Consider the following 23724-nt stretch of genomic DNA (forward strand, 5'->3'; position numbering starts at 1 on the left):
TGCTCCTAGACGTTTCCACTTCACAATAACAGCACTTACAGTTGACTGGGGCAGCTCTAGTAGGGCAGAAATTTGATGAACTGACTTGTTGGAAAGGTGACATCCTATGACGGTGCCACGTTGAATGTCACTGTGCTCTTCAATAAGGCCATTCTACTGCCAATGTTTTGTCTATGGAGATTGCATGGATGTGTGCTCGATTTTATACACCTGTCAGCAACGGGTGTGGCTGAAATTGCCAAATCCACAAATTTGAAGGGGTGTCCATGTACTTTTGGCCATGTAGTGTAGATCTCCAGTCAGTGTCCAGATTTTAGTGTATGTCTGATTGTCTCTCTACAGTATCTCCTGTTTCATACTATGTGTCTGATGTTCTCTCTGTCACCTCTCTTCTCTTCCAGTCTATCCGTGAGGTGACAGGCTATGTGCTCGTGGCTCTGAACCAGTTTGACTACCTGCCACTGGAGAACCTGAGGATCATCAGAGGAACTAAGATGTATGAAGATCGCTACGCTCTGGCGATCTTCCTCAACTACCGCAGAGATGGGAACTTTGGCCTGCGACAGCTGGGACTGAAGAACCTCACAGGTATGTGTGCATGGTCTGAGATGGGTATCCTGTAGGCTATCTGTCTCTGTGTCTCCCCTGTCTGAAGCTCTGAGATCTCTCTCTCCCTCGCCTCTTTTTATGTGTTCTCTCCATTTATGTATCAGTTTGCCGACCAATTGAACATTGCTTAAAGTAGAGTTTTGCTTAAAGAATAAAATAAATCACCAGCGTTCCAGGCCTGCTGCACATATACTATATTTCCAACTTTCTCTTCACATCTCTGTTTCAAACTGTAACAGTCAGACACTCTCCTTTGTTCTAGACATAGTTTGTTGTGGTTGACTGCAAAGGTTTGTGTTGTCTCTGGATGTGTGGAGCCATACAAGGACAGTTTACAGTACACATAACCATGGGTCAATAGAACTTCATACATTTTTACTCAATTTAATCTTTTCAGAGACATACTGTACTGCTACTCAGCCTAACTTCAGTGAAATCCTGACATTCAGTGACTGTGTGTAAAGTCAGAAGCTCTGCTAGAAAATGACTACAATGAAATAAGCACTAAATGAATGTCTGTAAAGTATGAACCAAATGTTAGGGTCAGTTTAATGAGAATAAAACCGCATTGTTCTGATCTTTTAAAATCAATTGTGTCTGTCTAGATGTAAAGCTAATGGGTTTTTACTGTGCTGCTATACTGACAGACTTGAATTAAAATCTCTTCACACTTATAGAGAGAGGAAGACGTGGTTGACCTAACTCATAGCTACAGCTCTGTGTTTTCTGCTACTCTTTGTCAGTATATTTCTCCAAACTATTTTCATTTGGCTGAAATGCAATAAGGTCTTAACCCCTTAACTCGTGGGATTTGGCCTATACGGATCGGGCTAAATTTAAATGTTTCTTACAGAAGAAATATGGAAAACATATGCATAACGATGGTAGCAATTTAAAGGGAACCGTTTGGAAATTTTGTGAAAATGATTAGACTAAAGGTGAGGACACAACAGTTGACCTGACGCATTATACTGTTGATTTGAAGTGCATTTTACATTTACTGTACTTTTCACCATATTTGTTGATAACTAAATCTGAAAATTATCTAGATACATTCAGTAACATGATAAGAACATTCTTGGAAAATGTTGGGTAGTTGCAACATAAAACAAAGAATGACAAGGGTTTGAGTGAGAGGTCTAACTGTTGTTTCCACGTGGCCACACACCTCTCCAATGTGTGCACAGTTCCTAAGTAATTTCATTGCACTTTTATGACTCAAAGAAGTATTCAAGTAGAAGGTGCTTTTTTGAGCTCTCCTAGTTGTGCCGTTGAGGAACCAGAGCAAGAACACTTGTAGTTGTTTTGTGTGGTACACAGCCCCTGCCTATACACAATTCCTGTTGTTGTTTACGCAATCCAATAACGATCCATTCTAAATCGCAATATAGGTCAGGCGGGCATAATTTGAAAGATTCTTCTATTGTCAACATGACCAGCTAAATGCTAAAATACAGTCTTACAGTGTTAGGCTTTCACAAGGCAATTCAGAGAAGCAGATTGTATTTTTGGTGCCCATAGAATGGAGTCATGAGTTGGCCTGTGGCATGCAAAAGACTGCTGGTCTCACGGTAAATGACCGTTAATTAACATAAACACATTTAGCATCTCCAGGCCTCCACGTATATAAGCACATACAAGCTGCTAATGCACGCCTTTGGAACAACTACATTTTAAAAAGTCTAATAAATAATTTTAATATAAACCATTGCAATAAATCCATGATTTATTTTAGGCAGGTATAAAGAAACATTGTGATGTAAAGAAAATGTATTTCATAAGACCAGAATATGAGTTGGCATACTGTATGTTATCTGGCTATGCGCCATGCAATGGGCTGTAGGCTTGTTCATTTAGCAAACAAGATATGTGTACAGTGCATTCAGAAAGTATTCAGACCCTTTGACTTTTCCCACATTTTGTTACGTTACAGGCTTGTTCTGAAAGGGATTAAATTAATGTTTTTCCTCATCAATCTACACACAATACCCCATAAAGACAAAGCGATAACAGGTTTTTTGAAATGTGAGAAAATGTATTTAAAAAATTAAACAGAAATACCTTATTTACATAAGTACTCAGACCCTTTGCTATGATACTCGAAATTGACCTCAGGTGCATCCTTGAGATGTTTCTACAACCTGATTGGAGTCAAGTAAATTGAATTAGTTGGACATGATTGGGAAGGCAAACACCTGTTTATATAAGGTCCCACAGTTGACAGAGCAAAAACCAAGCCATGAGGATGAAGGAATTGTCCGTAGAGTTCCAAGACAGAATTGAGTTGAGGCACAGATCTGGGGAAGGGTAACAAAATACAGCATTGAAGGTCCCCAAGAACACAGTGGGCTCCATCATTCTTAAATGGAAGAAGTTTGGAACAACCAATACTCTTCCTAGAGCTGGTCACCTGTCCAAACTGAGCAATCGGGGGAGAAGGGCCTTGGTCAGGGAGATGACCAAGAACCTGATGGTTGCTCTGACAGAGCTCTAGAGTTCCTCTGTGGAGACGGGAGAACCTTCCAGAAGGACAACCATCTCTGCAGCATTCCACCAATCAGGCCCTTATGGTAGAGTGGCCAGATGGAAGCCACTCCTCAGTAAAAGGCACATGGCAGCCTGCTTTGCCAAAAGACACCTAAAGATTCTCAGACCATGAGAAACAAGATTCTCTGGTCTGATGAAAACAATATTGAACTCTTTGGCCTGAATGCCAAGCGTCACATCTGCAGGAAACCTGGCACCATCCCTACGGTGAAGCACGGTGGGGGCAGCATCATGCTGTGTGGATGTTTTTCAGTGTACAGGGACTGGGAGACAAGTCAGGATCGAGGGAAAGATGAACGGAGCAAAGTAGAGAGAGATCCTTGATGAAAACCTGCTCCAGAGCGATCAGACTGAGGTGAAGGTTCACCTTCCAACAAGACAAGAACCCTAAGCACACAGCCAAGACAATGCAGGAGTGGCTTCGGGACAAGTCTCTGAATGTCCTTGAGTGGCCACGCCAGAGCACGGACTTGAACCCGATCGAACATCTCTGGAAAGACCTGAAAATGTCTGTGCAGTGACGCTCCCTATCCAACCTTGCAGAGCTTGAGAGGATCTGCAGAGAAGAAAGGGAGAAACTCCCCAAATACAGCTGTGCCAAACTTGTAGCGTCATACCCACAAAGACTCGAGGCTGTATCACTGCCAAAGGTGCTTCAACAAAGTACTGAGTAAAGGGTCTGAATAGTTATGTAAATGTTATATTTCCGTTTTCTCTTTTTAGTACATTTGCAAAAATGTATATAAAAAAAACGTTTTTGCTTTGTCATTTAATACATTTTAGAATACGGCTGTAATGTAACTGTCACGTCCTGACCCAAGTAAGATGTAATTTTCTATAGTAGAGTAGGTCAGGGCGTGACGGGGGTGTTTTGTGTTTTTCTATGTTTTGTATTTCTATGTTTATGTTCTAGGTTTCTATTTCTATGTTGTTGTTTTTTTGGGTTGATCTCCAATTGGAGGCAGCTGGTCCTCATTGTCTCTGATTGGAGATCATATTTAAGTAGGGGTTTTTCTTCCTGGGGTTTTGTGGGTTATTATATTTTGAGTAGTGTTTGTTTCTCTCTGCGTCACGGTTTGTTGTTTTGTCATATTCAGTTATTTTGTGTATTGCAAAGTTTCACGGATTTAATAAAATGTGGAACTACAACCACGCTGTACTTTGGTCCGCTCCTTTCGACAGCCGTGACAGAATAACCCACCACAAAAGGACCAAGCAGCGTGGAAAGGAATGGACCTGGGAGGAAGTTCTGGACAGCAAGGGATCCTGGACATGGGAGGAGATCCAGGCTGGATGGGATCACCTCCCATGGGAACAGGTGGAGGCAGCGAGAGCAGAGCGGTGACGAGAGGAGGAACTAGCCCAGCAACAAGGCAAGTGCGAGAGGCAGCCCACCAAAACATTTTGGGGGGGGGGGCACACGGGGAGATTGGCAGAGTCAGGTTGGAGACCTGTGCCAACTCCCCGTGTTTACTGTGGGGGGCGAGTGACCGAGCAAGCACCATGTTATGCTGAGATACGCACTGTGTCACCAGTGCGTAGCTACAGCCCGGTGCGCTTGGTGCAAGCTCCTCACAGGTGCCGTGCTAGAGTTGGAATTCAGCCAGGAAGGAGTATGCCTGCTCAGCGTTCCTGGTCTCCGGTGTGTCTTCTCGGCCCAGGTTATCCTGCGCCAGCTCTATGCACGGTACCCCAGTTCGCCAACACAAACCTGTGCGACCTGTCACAACGCCTCGCGCTTGTCGGGCTACGGAGGTTATCCAGCCAGGACGGGTTGTGCCAGCCATAAGCTCCAGATCTCCAGTGCGCATCCATGACCCAGTCTACCCTGTGCCTGCTCTGCGCACCTGGCCTCTGGCGAGCATTCCGGAGCCTCCAGCGACATTCCCTAGTCCGGTGAGACCTATTCCAGCTCCACGAAGGAAGCCTCCAGCGACGTTCCCTAGTCCAGAACTCCCGGAGACGTTCCCTAGTCCAGAACTCCCAGCGACGTTCCCTAGTCCGGTGAGACCTATTCCAGCTCCACGAATGAAGCCTCCAGTGATGATCTATGGTTCGAAGCCTGTAGAGATGATCCATGGCAAGAAGCCTGTAGGGATGATCCATGGTCCGGAGCCTGTAGGGATAATCCACAGCAAGAAGCCTGTAGGGATGATCCATGGCCCGGAGCCTGTAGAGATGATCCATGGCACGGAGCCTGCAGTGACGGTCCACAGTTCGGAACCTCCTGAGACGGCCTACAGTCCGGAACCTCCTGAGACGGCCTACAATCCGGAACCTCCTGAGACGGCCTACAGTCCGGAACCTCCTGAGACGGTCTACAGCCCGGAACCTTCTGAGACGGCCTACAGTCCGGAACCTCCTGAGAAGTTCCCCAGTCCAGAGTCTTCAGCGACGGCCTGCAGCCCAGAGTCTTCAGCGACGGCCTGCAGCCCAGAGTCTTCAGCGGCAGCCTGCAGCCCAGAGTCTTCAGCGGCGGCCTGCAGCCCAGAACCTCCAGCGGCGGCCTGCAGCCCAGAACCTCCAGCGGCGGCCTGCAGCCCAAAACCTCCAGCGGTGGCCTGCAGCCCAGAACCTCCAGCCCCGAACCGGAGCCGCCTCCTCTGCTGGAGGTTAAAGTTATGTGGACTGCATTTGAGCCGCCATAGACAATTATCATCCTTCCTACCCTCCCTTTTGTTTGGTGGTTTCTTTTGTTGTTTATGTTGCATTTGGAGTCTGCACCTTTGGGGGGGGGTAGGCTGCACTTTGGTCCGCTCCTTTCGACAGCCATGACAGTAACAAAATGTGGAAAAAGTCAAGAGGTCTGAATACTTTCCAAATGCACTGTATGTCCCATGCCATTATTTTATATGATATGATTTTATAGTAAGAAGAATACAATTGAACTTAGCTGAATAAAATAGGAAGGACATTTTTCCCAGTCCGGAGCAAGTGCGAGCACATATGAAGTGGCTATGTTGAGCATAAAATGATAATTTGAAACAGGTCCTATATGCTAGATTTAGACTTATTTGGCAACTTTAGTTGTGAATGAGACAAACCATAGAATGTCTTAGAAATCAAACATATATGGGCTACATGATGAAACTATAGGCTATTGCCCTCTGTTCCTTGCCTCAGGCTGCACATGCTTTTCTCTCATCAAGTGATCATATTTTCACCCATCAGACTATTCTCAATTTAATCTTGTCTTTACTAATATGTTAAATTAGTTTTGATTTAGAATGGCCCATTATCAAATGGGCAGGAACAGGGGCAGAGGAAAAAAAGACATGTCATCCATCTAATAGCTGATGGAAGCCACTTTTCAGCTGTGTTGTTTTTCTCACTCATGCGGGTGCTGTAGGCTACTCTGGTTATTTCACTCAACAGATCAACCACTGTGTGAGAGCATGCAGCCTCTCACTGTTCTCTCTCTCTGTTCTTGCAGTTACCCAGTGTTTAATTTGGGAAATCAGGTGAAATCTGTCGAACATCAACATGTTTTCACAACCACACATATTTCATGAAAGTGTTGACAGCCCCTCTCTGTACGCATGAGAAAGGAATGAAGAAGGGGAGGAGATGGAAATGCATGATGGTGAGATATTCTGTAGCTAAAGGTATTGTGTCAACCTATTAAGTATGAAAATATAAATAATAACGTATTGCTAGGTTATTCAAAATCAAATACAAATGTACTATAATTGTAGGCTTACTCTGTAAGCCGCCCAGCACAATAAATGAACCAACGGCATCGCCTAGGCCTATAGGCCTACCTTCGCGCCCCGACTCATGGATAGCATTTTTGGAGCATAGTATAAGGTAACCAGTCCATCCAGTATGGATAACAATACAGTCTGCAGTCAATTTTGGAGTATAGTCTCGACCAAATTTGTACCAAAGTCATTTTAAATCAGCTTTTCTTTGTTTTTCTGCTGTGCATAGTATGTGGTAGGTTTTGTATTGTCGAACGGCACAATCCTTATTTTATATGGGCTTGGCTTCATATATAGGCCTATGCAAATGGGGTTTTGAATGAATCATCACCTTAGAAAGCTCTGTCCATTTCATTGTGTTAAGGCTTTAAAACAACATCCACATCAACCATGTTTTCCACTCAGTTTCAACCTGTTGTTGAACTTCTTTCTTCAAATTGATCATCACAGTGAGGTGAGTTTAAAAGCACATACTGTTTTGATGGTTAGTGTTGGATGTGATTTTTTATTTAATTTGCATTGACATCAGAGTGGTTAGAGGGACAATAGAGCCCTGAGTACCAGGCTGTTAGGGCCTGATGGAGGGACAATACAGCCCTGAGTACCAGGCTGTTAGGACCTGACGGAGGTCCTAACCTGGTCCCAGATTTGTTTGGTCGGCCATATGAGTTGGCAAGACAGCACAAACAGATCTGGGACCAGGCTTGCCAAGCCCCCAGCAGAAACTGATAATGGTAACCAAGTGCTGGTTTTGCATGGAACAGAATGAAAAGATGTATGTACAGACAGTACGTGCAGCGAAATACACAATGTCAAAGCAAGCTTTATCATTAGCAAGTAGCCTTTTACTTTATCATGGCTGTTCCCATAGGATAACCCTTTGAAGAACCCTTTTGTTTTCAGGTAGAACCCTTTTGGTTCCAGGTAGAACCCTATTGGGTTCCATGTAGAACCCTTTCCACAGAGGGTTCTACATGGAACCCAAAAGAGTTCTACCTGGAACAAAAAAGGGTTCTCCTATGGGGACAGCCGAAGAACCCTTTTGGAACCCTTTTTTTAAGTGTAGCCTGTTTTTAACCTATAAGCTACATCTGTATACGTACACACTACTTTAACATTGTTCCTTTCCCTGCATTTACTCTGCAGTACTCTGCAGTCGTACATACAGGGTCCATTTCCCTGTTTGTTTTTGTGTGAATTCATACTGTGTTCTCTGTACCTGCGTACCAGTTCCTGAATTATTTTTATTGAGTGCATTGCAATTATGTTGCTATTATATCCATGTTAGGGTTATGTTGCTCCTATGTTAAAGTAACTGTCCAGTGAAAATCTCACATAAAAAATTATATTCTGTTTTTGACTCACTATCATTACCGAAGACTGGGGCTTCATCACAAATGTCACCCTATTCCCTATTTAGTGCACTACTTTTGACCAGCACCCTATGGACCCTGGGGTAATAGGGTGCTATTTGGGAGGAATATTTTATATTTTATACAGGTTTTTCCTAATGAGATTAAATCTATTTTTCAAGAGAGACCTGGTCTATAAACACAAAACACCAGTTTGATGAACACAGAACAAGAATATTATCTGTCTGATCCTTCTCAGAGGAGATATACGTAGGTAAGACTGGCTACCTAGGATATGTAATAAGTTGTGTTCTCCTCCCTCCCCATTCTCTCATGATTTGTATTACTGTTGTTTAGCATACCCCCTCATTCTCACATCCTCTAAAAGCACTTGTGAATATGGGAAGTGTAGTTCTCTCTCTCTCTCTATCTCCCCCCCCCTCTCTCTCTCTCTCTCTCGCTCTTGCTCTCTGCGGTGGATGACCCTTTACCTTTTAGAAGTGATGGCAGCAGTAGCTCTTTAAGATGCTATGTTCATAAACCAAGGACATGAATAACAGGCTTTGGCCAGACACCAAGGTTACATCCCAAATGGCACCTTCTTGAATATGAAGTGCATTACTTTTGACCAGAGCTCTATGGGCCTTGGTCAAAAGTTGTGCACTATAGAGAGAATAGGGTGCCATTTGGGACACAGCCCAGTTCTGTCAGGAGCCCTTTAGGGCAGTAGCGGTGCGTGAGGACAATCACCAAGCCAGAAAAAAAACATATTACAACCTATTGTGATAATTGTCTTGTTTGCTCTATAACCTGTTAGTTCATATGCCTTGCCACCATTGTATATAGGCCTAAAGGCAGAGACAATAAGAATACACAGTGGCAGAATAAATTCAACCACACCTTTATTTCATCACAAAACCGGAGAGCAACATCTGTCCGGTGAAGTCCACAAAACATATTGTATGTAACAAACAGTTATGACGTACAGCATGGTCAAACAAGTTAATGTTTCCAACATTTTTGGACTACTAAACAACTTCATTTAGAACCACGGATAGTTACCGCAAGTCGCAAAGAAACAGGAGCTACTTCTACTATTCCAGGACCATTTCAACATCATCAAATCACCTATGCTTAGTCTAATACAGTGACAACTAAAAGATACCAAAAAGTATTTAGTCCAATCAACATAAGCTGAATATGATGTGGCTGTCCATGGTTCTGATTTGTGACCAGATTCAGGAAACTAGGTGTATGTCGCGAGTCACGACTTCACATGAGAGCTGTTTGAACATAAAAAATACAGGTAGAGCGATAGGGAGAGTAATGTTCAGTGAGCTGTTCTCTCTCTCTTAGATGTCTGGAAGTAGCTGGCAAGTTAGTACAGAAAGCACGGATCAACCCTTAAAGAGATGGGTGGGGCTAAGGCTTAAGAGGGTGTGAACAATGCTGAATGGGTGTAGACAAAGAAGGGCTCTCCAATAGTTGTACCAAAACATTGAAAGACGGTTTTCTCATAAGTGAGTTTACCAGTTGATCAACTTTCAAAGCAGAATTACTTTCCCATTGTTTCCTGAAATGCAGTGTATGGTATACCATTTTGTAGCTCTGGGTCTCTACTTTTATCCCATGTAAAAAACAGAAATTCAAATGATGCTACATAAGACCGAATCCACTCCTCAGTAAAAGGCACATGACAGCCCACTTGGAGTTTGCCAAAAGGCAGCTAAAGGACTCTCAGACTATGAGAAACAAGATTCTCTGGTCTGATGAAACCAAGATTGAACTCTTTCACCGTAATGGCAAGCGTCACGTCTGGAGGAAAGCTGGCACCATCCCTACAGTGAAGCATGGTGGTGGCAGCATCATGCTGTGGGGATGTTTTTCAGCGGCATGGACTGGGAGACTAGTCAGGATCGAGGGAAAGATGAACGTAGCAAAGTAGAGCGAGATCCTTGATGAAAACCTGCTCCAGAGCGATCAGGACCTCAGACAGGGGCGAAGGTTCACCTTCCAACAGGACAATGACCCTAAGCACACAGCCAAGACAATGCAGGAGTGGCTTCGGGACAAGTCTCTGAATGTTCTTTAGTGGCCCAGTGAGAGCCCAGACTTGAACCCGAACGAGCATCTCTTGAGAAACTTGAAAATAGCTGTGCAGTGATACTCCCCATCCAACCTGACAGAGCTTGAAATGATCTTCAGAGAAGAATGGGAGAAACTCCCCAAATACAGGTGTGCCAAGCTTGTGGCGTCATACCCAAGAAGACTTGAGGCTGTAATCGCTGCCAAAGGTGCTTCAACAAAGTACTGAGTAAAGGGTCTGAATACTTGTGTAAATGTAACATTTCTGTAATTCTTTTTTACAAATTTGCCAACATTTCTAAAAACTTGTTTATGCTTTGTCACTATGGGGTATTGTGTGTAGATTGATGTGGAAAAACAACATATTAATCAATTTTAGAATAAGGCTGTAACGTAACAAAATGTGGAAAAAGTCAAGGGGTCTGAATACTTTCTGAATGAACTGTACATAATAACACAGTGTACTGTATGTTTTCTGTTATGTAAGAATACACCCATTGCAGGACTAACGTTAATTCACAGGGTTATTGCACGGCACAAATAGAACAGTGAGTTTCTGCCTCCTTCCCAGCTTGCTCTGAGACAGTGAATAATTTATACTATGCTCATTGTTCTACTTGGTCATTCCTTCCTCGAGAGTTCTACAAACACACCCATGCACACACACACGCACACACACGCATCCACACATCCACTATACCATTCTGCATGGTCCTCTAGCAACATTAAGTAATAGATTCATGTGTACCTTATTTTTGTTTATTGTTTTTGTATTATTTTATTTCTTCCAAAAAAATGTATTAACATTTTTGGATAATGGAGGGGGGGCAGCCGTTTTACAGGCTCCTAACCAACTGTGAAATGTTTATTGTTTTTGTTGCATTGCTTGTAACTCATTTTGGACATAGTGTTGCTGCTATCCTCTCTTATGACCGAAAAGAGCTTCTGAACATCAGAACAGCGATTACCTCAAATTAGACAAGGATTTTTTTTTTATGAGTCCAACGCAAAGGATATACTGCTTTGTCGAGACAAGGCCCAAATCCCCGTCATCAGCATGAAGAAAAGACGGAGAAAAAGGAGGAGGAGGGCAGGGTGCCTTGTAAGAATTTGCTGACGAGTAGGTAAACCACCACTACTTCCTTATTATTAGCCATCGTGCAATCATTAGAAAACAATCTGGAAGATCTACGATTAAGACTATCCTACCAATGGGACATTAAATACTGTAATATCTTCTGTTTCACCGAGATGTGGCTAAACGATGACACGGATAAAATAGAGCTGGCTGGCTTCTCCATGCATCGGCAGGACAGAGCAGCTACGTCTGGTAAGACGATGGGCGGGGGTGTGTGTATATTTATCAAAACCTGCTGGTACACGATGTCTAATATTAAAGAAGTCTCGAGGTATTGCTCGCCTGAGGTAGAATAACTCATCATAGCTGTAGACCACACTGTCTACAAAGAGAGTTCTCATCTATATTATTCGTAGCTGTCTATTTACCACTACACTAAGACCGCACTCAACAAGCTGTATAAGGCCATAAGCAAACAAGAAAATGATCATCCAGAAGCGGCGATCCTAGTGGCCGGGGACTTTAATGCAGGCAAACTTAAATCCGTTTTACCTCATTTCTACCAGCATGTCACAAAAAACTCTAGACCACTTTTACTCCACACACAGAGACACAAACAAAGCTCTCCCTCGCCCTCCATTTGACAAATCTGACCATAATTCTATCCTCCTGGTTTCTGCTTACAAGAAAAAACTAAAGCAGGAAGTACCAGAGACTCACTCAATACGGAAATGGTCAGATGACACGGATGCTGCGCTACAGGACTGTTTTGCTAGCACAGACTGGAATATGTTCCGGGATTCATCCAATGCTATTGAGGAGTATACCATTTCAGTTACCGGCTTCATCAATAAGTGCATCGACGACATCGTCCTCACAGTGACCTTACGTGCATATCCCAGCCAGAAGCCATGGATTACAGGCAACATCCGCACCAAGCTAAAAGCTAGAGCTGCTGCTTACAAGGAGCGGGACACTAATCCGGACGTTTATAATAAATCCCGCTATGCCCTCAGACGAACCATCAAACAGGCAAAGTGTCAATACAGGCCTAAGATTGAATCCTACTACACCGGCTCTGATGGATTACAGGCAACATCCACACCGAGCTCAAAGCTGGAGCTGCTGCTTTCAAGGAGCGGGACACTAATCCGGATGCTTATAAGAAATCCCGCTATGCCCGCAGACGAACCATCAAACTTGCAAAGCGTCAATACAGGACTAAGATTGAATCCTACTACACCGGCTCTGATGGATTACAGGCAACATCCACACCGACCTAAAAGCTAGAGCTGCTGCTTTCAAGGAGCGGGACACTAATCCGGATGCTTATAAGAAATCCCGCTATGCCCTCAGACGAACCATCAAACTGGCAAAGTGTCAATACAGTACTAAGATTGAATCCTACTACACCAGCTCTGATGCTAGTCGGATGTGGCAGGACTTGAAAACTATTACGGACTACAAAGGGAAAACCAGCCGTGAGCTGCCCAGTGACGCAAGCCTACCAGATGAGCTAAATGCCTTTTATGCTCGCTTCGAGGCAAGCAACACTGAAGCATGCATGAGCGCACCAGCTGTTCTGGACGACTGTGTGATCATGCTCTCCATAGCCGATGTGAGCAAGACCTTTTAACAGGTAAACATTTATGAAGCTGCGGGGCCAGACGGATTACCAGGATGTGCACTCAAAGCATGCGCGGACCAACTGCCAAGTGTCTTCACTGACATTTTCAACCTCTCCCTGACCGACATCTGTAATACCTACATGTTTCAAACAGACCACCATAGTCCCTGTGCTCAAGAAAGCGAAGGTAACCTGCCTAAATTATTACCACCCCGTAGCACTCACGCCGGTAGCCATGAAGTTCTTTGAAGGGCTGGTCATAGCTCACATCAACACCATCATGTCGGAAACCCTAGACCCACTCCAATTCGCATACCGCCCCAACAGATCAACAGATGACGTAATCTCAATCGCACTCCACACTGCCCTTTCCCAACTGGACAAAAGGAACACCATTGACTACAGCTCAGCGTTCAACACCATAGTACCCACAAAGCTCATTACTAAGCTAAGGACCCTGGGACTAAACACCTCGCTCTGCAACTGGATCCTGGACTTCCTGACGGGCCGCCCACAGGTGGTAAAGGGTAGGCAACAACACATCTGCCATGCTGATCCTCAACACTGGGGCACCTCAGGGGTGTGTGCTTAGTCCTCTCCTGTACTCCCGGTTCACCCACGACTGCGTGGCCAAGCACGACTCCAACACCATCATTAAGTTTTCTGACGACACGACAGTGGTAGGCCTGATCACCGACAATGATGCGACAGCCTATAAGGAGGAGGTCAGAGACCTGGCAGTGGGGTGCCAGGACAACAACCTCTCCCTCAATGTGAGCAAGACAAACAACAACGGGGCTGAAGTGGAGCGGGTCGAGAGTTTCAAGTTACTTGATGTCCACATAACCAATGAACTATCATGGTCCAAACACACCAAGACAGTTGTGAAGAGGGCACGACAGAGGAGACTGAAAAGTACTACAGCTGCACCATCGAGAGCATCCTGACCTGATGCATCACTCCCTGTTATGGAAACTGCACGGCATTTGACCGTAAGGAGCTACAGAGGGTAGTGCGTATGGCCCAGTACATCACTGGTGCAAAGCTTCCTGCTCTCCAGGACCTATAGACTAGGCGGTGTCAGAGGAAGCCCCCCAAAAATGTCAAAGACTCCTGTTACCTAAGTCATAGACTGTTCTCTCTGCTACCACACGGTAAGCGGTACCGGAGCACCAAGTCTTGGACCAAAAGGCTCCTTAAAAGCTTCTACCCCCAAGCCATAAGACTGCTGAACAATTAATCAATTGGCCACCCGGACTATTTACATTGACCCCCCCTTTGTTTTTACTCGCTATTTATTATTTATGCATAGTCACTTTACAAATTACCTGTACTAACATGTACCCCTGCACATTGACTCGGTACCGATACCCCCTGTATACAGCCTCGTTATTGTTAAGTAATTTTCTTGCATTACTTTTAGATTTAGTTTCATTTTTTTACTTTAGTTTATTTAGTAAATATTTTCTTAAATCTATTTCATGAACTGCATTGTAAGTTAAGGTCTTGTAAGTAAGCATTTTACGGTAAGGTCTACACCTGTATTCAGCGCATGGGACAAATACAATTTGATTTGACTTAATGTATTATTTTCTTTGGGAAGGAAAATGTTGGTGAGCAGCTTTCTGTAGTGCCAGAAGTGTCTATGTCTTCATTGTGACACTAGGTTGTTCACAGACAACGCTGAGAGTCCAGAGGCAGACACAGTGAAAAGAGGCAGAGAAGTGTTTGAAAGTCCCCCTGGTCGGTGGTGTGGAGAGGAGTAAGAGGGACTGGTGTTGGTGAATCTGAATGTGCTCTTTCTTTACTACTGTCTCTTGGTCTCTTTGTATATATTTTGCCATTATCCTCCAATATTTTTGTCATGCTCCTGCTATATCAAGCCTTGGGAGCTGGTCTCTGGGTCTCAGGCTATGGCACACACACACACACACACACACGCACGCGCACACACACTCCCTCCTTCAGCGTATCCCTCTCCAGTACACTTCAACAGGCGCCGAGCGGCGAAGTCGTCTATATTGGCCCCCTGTCATATTATCCTGTCGTTCCTTTCATACCCTGCTCTCTGGAGATGTGTAAAACGATCGATATGATCTATACGCGACATATAAGAGGATAAAGGTTGTTAACCACACACAGGGCTAATCTGGAGACTGATAAAATGGACCCCTCTGTATTGAACCGACCTGAATCCTAGGAGGTAGAAATTGCCCTGGATAAAATCAATTTGTAGCTGGTATATTGCAAAATGGCTGTATTGATTTTCTAGTAGGGTCTGTGTAGGAGACTGTGTCGGGTTAAAAAACACTGATGGGTTTGCTGGGACTGCTGGTGCTGGTGCTGGGGGTTTCCCAGTCCTTGTGTTGAACCTTTTAATCAGGCTTAAGTTAGTCATCCTAATGAATATGGAACAGGAAACACACTCACGAACACGCTAAGACACACTAATATAGGATTAGTTACTAGATATGTTTCCTGATGTCTCTCACTCAGTCTCTGTCTTTGTGTCTGTCTGTCTTTGTATCTCTATCTCTTGCTCTTTCTTCTTTCCATGTCTATATCCTTCTTTCTCCTGTCTCATCTACACCTCTACACCTCATCTACACCTCATCTACACCTCTCTCTCCCCTGTAATCTCCCTGTCCCAATCTGCAAAAAGATGTCCCTAGATGTCTCTATCTTTCTCTGTCTTCCCCTCCAGAAGCAAATGATTGCAGTTAATTATACATGTATGCTTTCCATTTCAGGGAAATTAGAACTATTTTCATGCTTAGGAAAACCTTTTTCTTCTGCTTCTCAGTTTTTTAGTTTTTCGTATTTTTGTGTCACCTTGAACACAACAGTAGCTAACAGCCGAGGCGAGTCGAGCTGGGCTCTGCATTCACATGGTAATTGCTGCCTGCTGAGTTTCCACAATAATAACCGCCTCAATAAGAGACATAACACAGATGAGCATGACAATTTAACACATTTTCTATTCTATTTTTCCCTCTCTTTGCTAGTTGCCTGTTTTCTCATAGCTTTGTTCAGTCAGTGTTGCTCCTAAAATTTTTTAGCGCTTATTCACTGCCATTACTCTGTCGGTCCAAAATAAAAGCATCAAATCTCTTCTCCCATCTGCCAGACGTCCTTCTCTCGCTCTCTCTCTCTCTCCTTGTGACAATCACACACACACACGCACGCATGCACGCACACACACACACACACACTTCTCGCAGCTCACACCCGACGCCAAGCCTGGTTCCACTACTCACTCACAGTCCATCTGTTATCTCTCTCTCTCTCTTTCTCTCTCTGATTCTCTCTCTCTCTCTCTGATTCTCTCTCTTTCTCTCTCTCTCTCTCTGTCTCTCTCTCTCTCTCTCGCTCTCTCTCTGTGTCTCTCTCTCGCTCTCTCTCTCTCTCTTTCTCTCTCTCTCTCTCTCTCTCTCTCGCTATCTCTCTTGCTCTCTCTGTGTCTCTCTCTCTCTGTCTCTTTCTCTCTCTCCCTCTCTCGTTTTCACACTTTCTCTTTCTTTCTTGTTTTCATTCTCTCTCTTTTCTCATCTTTCTTCCGTTCTCTCTCTCTCTCTTTCTCTCTCGCTCTCTCTCTCGCTCTCTCATCAACGCTACTTACAGTAGAATATACATAGTGTATACATAGCCTACATGTATTCTTTAATGTACTCGTACTTGTACTGTACACACACACACACACACACACACACACACACACACACACACACACACACACACACACTGAACAGTGTTTTCTATCTGCTCCTCAACGCGCTGCATTTGTTCAAGGGGAAAATCTTGATGATCAACATTAACTTCAACGAGTGCTGCTCAGTGTTTTGTGAAAGCATTGTGGATCGTGAAATGGTGCACAGGAGGGATGAGGGACAGACAAATGGATGGATAGGACAAGGTGAAAATAAAATCTGAGAGAAATCAGTGACAGTCTCTCCTGAAGGACTAAGCTGGAGAATCAGTGTCTTTAGACAGCCGATCCCTGCCTGGCCCCTGTCTCGATGAGAAACCCCACAGGAGAGATGGAGGGGTGGAGGGATGAATGGAGGGATGGATGTACAGGACAAGGTGAAGATAAAGGACAAGTAGAATCAGTCTTGTCCTGAAGAGTGTATCCCCAGCCATGCCACTGTCTCTCTAGAGCTGAGATTGTTTTCTGTCCATGGCTACATCCCAAATGTCCTTCATAGTGTACTACTTTTGACCATAGCCCTATGGGTCCTAGTCAAAAGTAGTGCATTATAAAGGGAATAGGGTGCCATTTGGGATGCATCCTGTGTCTCTGGCATTCTGTTCCTCTCTCCACCTCTCTCTACTCTCAGCCTCTCTTCTTTCTCCACCTCTCTCTCTTTCCAATCTCCACCTCTCTCCTCTGGCAGCTTTCAGACCTCAGGTCGCTTCCAATTGTGTGTCTAATTGATTACTTCCCATGCAATTACTCCTGTGTCATATTCAATATTTCATTGCTTGGATGAGGGCAGGAGGGATTTTTTTTTAAGGACGGCATTCATATTGTCACATTTGCAAGCTCTTTAATGCAGTTTAGGAACAGCATGTTAACACCAGCCTGTGGAGTGGTTTCATCCATAGGCCTAAGGAGTGTAGAACCATTCTGTACGAGCTGACAATAGTAAATGAAATGAATAGCATGGCCTTGGTTGATATTATGAGCCATAGGGGCACTTGATACATTGAGAATGAGGAGGTTGTCCTTTTTTTTATTTTGCTATTACACAAATGAAATCTTTGGAATAAATAAGGAGAGCATGTTTTTCCAAGACAGCAGGTTGAGAGAAGAAGATTGAAATGTTGGTAAGACTTTACTTGACACCTAGTATCATAACGCGTTATGACACAGTCATAACCCTGTCATAATATGCCATAACAGCTGATATAACCTGTCATAATATGATCATAACACTGTCATGACACATATATTTATACCTGTTGTGACATATATTGCATTATTCTATGGCTGGTTATGATACCTACATAATTCAAATGTGTTTTTTCCCTGCCAAGAAGTTTCCTTTCGCTTAAAAGTTGGTTTCTTAAATCCTTTGTTGTTGTTGTAATGAATTCTTTACAGTCATGTTTTTTTACTCTTCATCATATTTTAAATAACTTGTAGTAAATACACTTTATGACACTGTCAAGAAGCATTATGACCATCCTGTGTCACTTCACTTGGAATAAGAAAATACACTTCATGATAATGTAATGAAGTATCATGACCATCAGAATCATATAAGCCAGATAGGCCACTCACGTACATGCCCTTATGTCAGTCATCAGTCAAAGAAAGGGTGTCTTGTCCTGCTCCTGAAATCTGCTCCTGCATTCATCCCAGTCATCAGCTACAGTGCGTTGGGGTAGGTGCATGTTTGATATCAATGTGTGCACAATTACAATGATCATTTAGTATGGTCAATTTTAGAAATGTTATACAACATAAACATACTGTTGACAAGTAGGCTATGGTGTAATTAAATGTTTTGCCTTTTGTGGTAGGTTTTGTGGGTTTTGACACTCTTATGTAGGTGTCATAACCAGCCATTAAATAACACAATATATGTCACAACAGGTCTAAATATATGTGTCATGACAGTGTTATGACCATATTATGACAGGTTATGAGAAGTTATGTCAGCTGTTATGGCATATTATGACATGGTTATGACAGTGTCATAACGTGTCATGACGCGAGGTGTCAAGTACCGAAATTATATTCTGCACTGACAGAGAGGCCTCTCTTAATAAAGCATCCTGTAGACTAATAACCCTTTGACAATCCCATCTATTTAGTAACAACATGTGCTGCTGGGCTATGACACAGTCTTTAGTTCCTTCTGTTGTATTTTGCTGACTGGATTCACTTCTCTCATTAATTATCCTATGTGGGAATTGCATAAGCCGAAAATATTAATGGTAGACAACATAAAGAGTGCATCCTAAATGGTACCCTCTTCCCTATTTAGTGCACTACTTTTGACCAGATCCATATGGGCCCTGGTCAAAAGTAGTGCGCTATATAGAGAAAATTGTGCCATTTGGGACGCACTAAAAGAATATTAAATCTTCAGCTTTGGAGGGAACTGACCCCTCCTGCCCTCAACAGAAACAAGTAAAATAGAAAAAGCAGCACATCAAATTTGGGCTTATTAAAAGCAAATCTGTTTCTATCTTGAAGTAAATTGGATAGTTAATTCTGAGTAAATTGGGCAATTTGGTAAAGTTTCTGCTTGAAACTCCCAGGTGGGGAAGCAGTCTTGCTCCCACTGCAACTAGTTCTAATATAATACAACTCTGATATCTGAAACTACAGTACACTACATAGAAACGCCACCTCTCTTCAGAAGCATTTCTCTTCAAGTTCTCAGAAGAAGAGTCACTGTCTGAAACTTTCTCAGCTTCCCTGAGAATAACAATAATTACATGAGGAAACATAATAATAAAAACCATGTAGCATTTTCTTCTTGTCACTTATTGAAAGAAAGAACAAACAAGACACAAATTAAAAAAGAAAAACAAAGCCTAGGGAAACAAAGTTGAAAGCGGAATAAGAAAAAACAGCTTCCAGAGCCTTCTTTATTTAACATCAAAATGTTGATAGCATTTGGAGGGTAAAACAGTGTAGTAATTACACTGAGATCAAATGGAGAGTGCTAGGGCTAATTCTAGTACTGTATAGTGGTAGTTAGCATGCTAGCCCCAGCCCAGCGCTGCCTGGGCCCCATGGTGGAACCAGAGCCATTAATAATGGATTAGGTGTCATCATTAAGAAACTGAATGATTAAAACATATCTCCCAGCTTCAAACGGCAATTTTCTCCATGCTTAAAAAAAAGCCCTGTGATATAGGCTGGTATAGTCCCTCTTGTTACAACTACGTCACATATTTAGATTTAGGACAGTGCTTTTGCGACTACGCCATAGATTTGGAGGGGATTGTATAGAATACCGCCACAAACATCCTTTGGCAATAATAGGAAATAGGTGTGTCTGTGACAGACATTATACAACAGGTGGGTCTAATCCTGAATGCTGACTGGTTAAAACCGCATTCCAACAAGTGTCTATTTCACAAATTGCCACTGGCTAAATCTATGACGTTAAAATACCTATTTACAGTGGCTTGCGAAAGTATTCACCCCCTTGGCATTTTTCCTATTTTTTTGCCTTACAACCTGGAATTTATTTTTGGGGGGTTTGTATCATTTGATTTACGCAACATACCTACCACTTTGAAGATGCAAAATAACAATAACAAAATAACAAAAAAACGTAAAACTTGAGCGTGCATAACTATTCACCCCCCAAAGTCAATACTTTGTACAGTAGAGCCACCTATTGCAGCAATTACAGCTGCAAATCTCTTGGGGTATGTCTCTATAAGCTTGGCACATCTAGCCACTGGGATCTTTGCCCATTCTTCAAGGCAAACTGCTCCAGCTCCTTCAAGTTGGATGGGTTCCGCTTGTGTACAGCAATCTTTGTCATACCACAGATTCTCAATTGGATTTAACATTTAAATGTTTCCCCTTAAACCACTCAAGTGTTGCTTTAGCAGTATGCTTAGGGTCATTGTCCTGCTGGAAGGTGAACCTCCGTCCCAGTCTCAAATCTCTGGAAGACTGAAACAGGTTTCCCTCAAGAATTTCCCTGTATTTAGCGTCATCCATCATTCCTTCAATTCTGACAAGTTTCCATTTCCCTTCTCGATTAAAAACATCCCCACAGCATGAAGCTGCTACCACCATGCTTCACTGTGGCTTGCGCCAGACATAGCATTTTCCTTCATGGCCAAAAAGCTACATTTTTGTCTCATCTGACCAGAGTACCGTCTTCCATATGTTTGAGGAGTCTCCCACATGCCTTTTGGCGAACACCAAACATGTTTTCTTATTTTTTTCTGACCACTCTTCCATAAAGCCCAGCTCTGTGGAGTGTATGGCTTAAAGTGGTCCTATGGACAGATACTCCAATCTCCGCTGTGGAGCCTTGCAGCTCCTTCAGGGTTATCTTTGGTCTCTTTGTTGCCTCTCTGATTAATGCCCTCCTTGCCTGGTCCGTGCGTTTTGGTGGGCGGCCTTCTCTTGGCAGGTTTGTTGTGGTGCCATATTCGTTCCAATTTTGAAAAATGGATTTAATGGTGCTCCGTGGGATGTTCAAAGTTTCAGATGTTTTTTTATAACCCAACCCTGATCTGTACTTCTCAACAACTTTGTCCCTGACCTGTTTGGAGAGCTCCTTGGTCTTCATGGTGCCGCTTGCTTGGTGGTGCCCCTTGCTTAGTGGTGTTGCAGACTCTGGGGCCTTTCAGAGCAGGTGTATATATACTAAGATCATGTGACAGATCATGTGACACTTAGATTGCACACAGGTAGACTGTATTTAACTAATTATGTGACTTCTGGAGGCAATTGGTTGCACCAGATCTTATTTAGGGGCTTCATAGCAAAAGGGGTCAATACATATGCACACACCAATTTTCCATTTTATTTATTTAAAGAAGTAATTTTTAAAATTTCACTTCATAAATTTGGACTATGTTCTGTATATCCATTACATGAAATCCAAATAAAAATCTATTTAAATTACAAGTTGTAATGCAACAAAATAGGAAATATGCCAAGGGGGTGAATACTTTTGCAAGGCATTGTACTCTGTTCCATCTGATTGCACAATCCACTGTCTCATCAACCCAGCCAGGCAACTGACAACTTGATCTCCACTACAAAAAGCATCTAGACATTATCTCACATTTCTTTTAGAATTTTTGCAAATGTATTAAAAATAAAAAATGGAAATATACATAAGTATTCAGACCATTCACTCGGTACTTTGTTGAAGCACCTTTGGCAGTGATTACTGCCTCAAGTCTTCATGGGTATGATGTTAAATGCTTGGCACACTTGTATTTGGGGAGTTTCTTCCATTCTTCTCTGCAGATCCTCTCAATCTCTGTCAGGTTGGATGGGGATCATTGGTGCAAAGCTATTTTCAGGTCTCTCCAGAGATGTTCGATCGGGTTTAAGTCCAGGCTCTGGCTGGGCCACTCAAGGACATTCAGAGACTTGTTCTGAAGCTACTCCTGCGTTGTCTTGATGTGTGATTAGGGTCGTTGTCCTGTTGGAAGGTGAACCTTCACCCAAGTCTGAGGTCCTGAGTGCTCTGGAGCAGGTTTTTTATCAAGTATCTCTCTGTACTGCTCCGTTCATCTTTGCCTCAATCCTGACTAGTCTCCCAGTCCTTGCCGCAAAAAACATCTCCACAGCATGATGCTGCCACCACCTTGCTTCACCATAGGGATGGTGCCAGCTTTCCTCCAGATGTGACACTTGGCATTCAGGCCAAAGAGTTCAATCTTGGTTTCATCAGACCAGAAAATCTTGTTTCTCAATATCTGAGAGTCTTTAGGTGCCTTTTGGCAAACTCCAACCGGTCTGGCATGTACCTTTTACTGAGGAGTGGCTTCCGTCTGGCCACTCTACCACAAAGACCTGATTGTTGGAGTGCTACAGAGATGGTTGTCCTTCTGGAAGGTTCTCCCATCTCCACAGAGGAACTCTAGAGATCTGTCAGAGTGACCATTGGGTTCTTGATCACCTCCCTGACCAAGGCCTTTCTCTAAAAACCTGTTTTGTCTTTGTCATTATGGGGTATTGTGTGTAGATTGATGAGGGGGAAAAATTATTTAATCAATTTTAAAATAAGGCTGTAACATAACAAAATGTGGAAAAAGTCAAAGGGTCTGAATACTTTCCAAATGCACTGTATATGCAGTATTTATACACTATATATACAAAAGTATATAGTTTGGGGAAACCAGGCCTAATTGCCCAACATCTGTGCCTCACCTCACTAATGCTCTTGTGGCTGAGTGGAAGCATGTCCCCGCAGCAATGTTCCAACATCTAGTGGAAAGCCTTCCCAGAAGAGTGGAGGCTGTTATAGCAGCAATGGGTGGACCAACTACATGTTAATGGCCATGACTTTGGAATGAGATATTCGACGATCAGGTGTCCACATATTTTTGGTCATGTAGTGTATATATATAGTAGCCGGGGCCCTAGGTGACCACCTATGTCGCCTATGCCCAGGGCCGGCCATGAAAGAAGCTCAATTCATGTGTGAATATTCCAGGAGAGTATGCAGTATCTGAGCAATGGAAAACCTGACAGATGATTCCAGTCTTTGACATGATGAATCATGTGTTTTGGGGAGAAATATATGAGCTCTGTTTTCCTCTGAGTTTCTGGGGGGTTTATCCGTCATATTTTGCCTGTGCTTGTCATGTATTATAGGTCAATTAATAGATGGCCTGTATCTAAGCAAGCAACTAAGGTTTTAATAAATCACATTTCTTATTGACCAGTGCTCTAATCCCATTCTATCTGAGACGCAGTGTCTCAAACCTCCACCTCCCTGAAACATTCCCTAGAGCATTCCTTTCGTTTTCTATTAGTAGTGACATGCTGATAATGAAATCATGAGAGATGTCCCCAAGGAGCCATCATCACTACCTCGGACTGATCTGGGACCTGTTAGGAGGATGGGAGATGAGAAGAGGAAAGTACTCACCCTGGATAGGACGCCATACCCCCCTATTACTTCATAGTAGTACAGTCTAGAAAGACCTGGTTATTTTCTGCAATGATTGATATGTGTGTTTTCTGCAATTACTACAGTATGTCCTTTTTACAAACCC

The 23724-nt window shown here is 43.2% G+C and overlaps 1 protein-coding gene across 1 annotated transcript in view; it reads left to right on the top strand.

Moving 5' to 3' along the window:
* Window positions 1-312: 312 nt before the first annotated feature.
* LOC115160978 (receptor tyrosine-protein kinase erbB-4) overlaps window positions 313-23724 on the top strand; it is a gene marked incomplete in the record, with an annotated part of 167370 nt that continues 143958 nt past the window's right edge. Inside the window, 1 exon segment of the mRNA XM_029711599.1 lies at window positions 313-588. Coding sequence (XP_029567459.1) covers window positions 321-588 — 268 coding nt within the window.

This window comes from Salmo trutta, chromosome 24 (genome assembly GCF_901001165.1).
Source record: "Salmo trutta chromosome 24, fSalTru1.1, whole genome shotgun sequence".
Lineage (NCBI taxonomy): Eukaryota > Metazoa > Chordata > Actinopteri > Salmoniformes > Salmonidae > Salmo > Salmo trutta.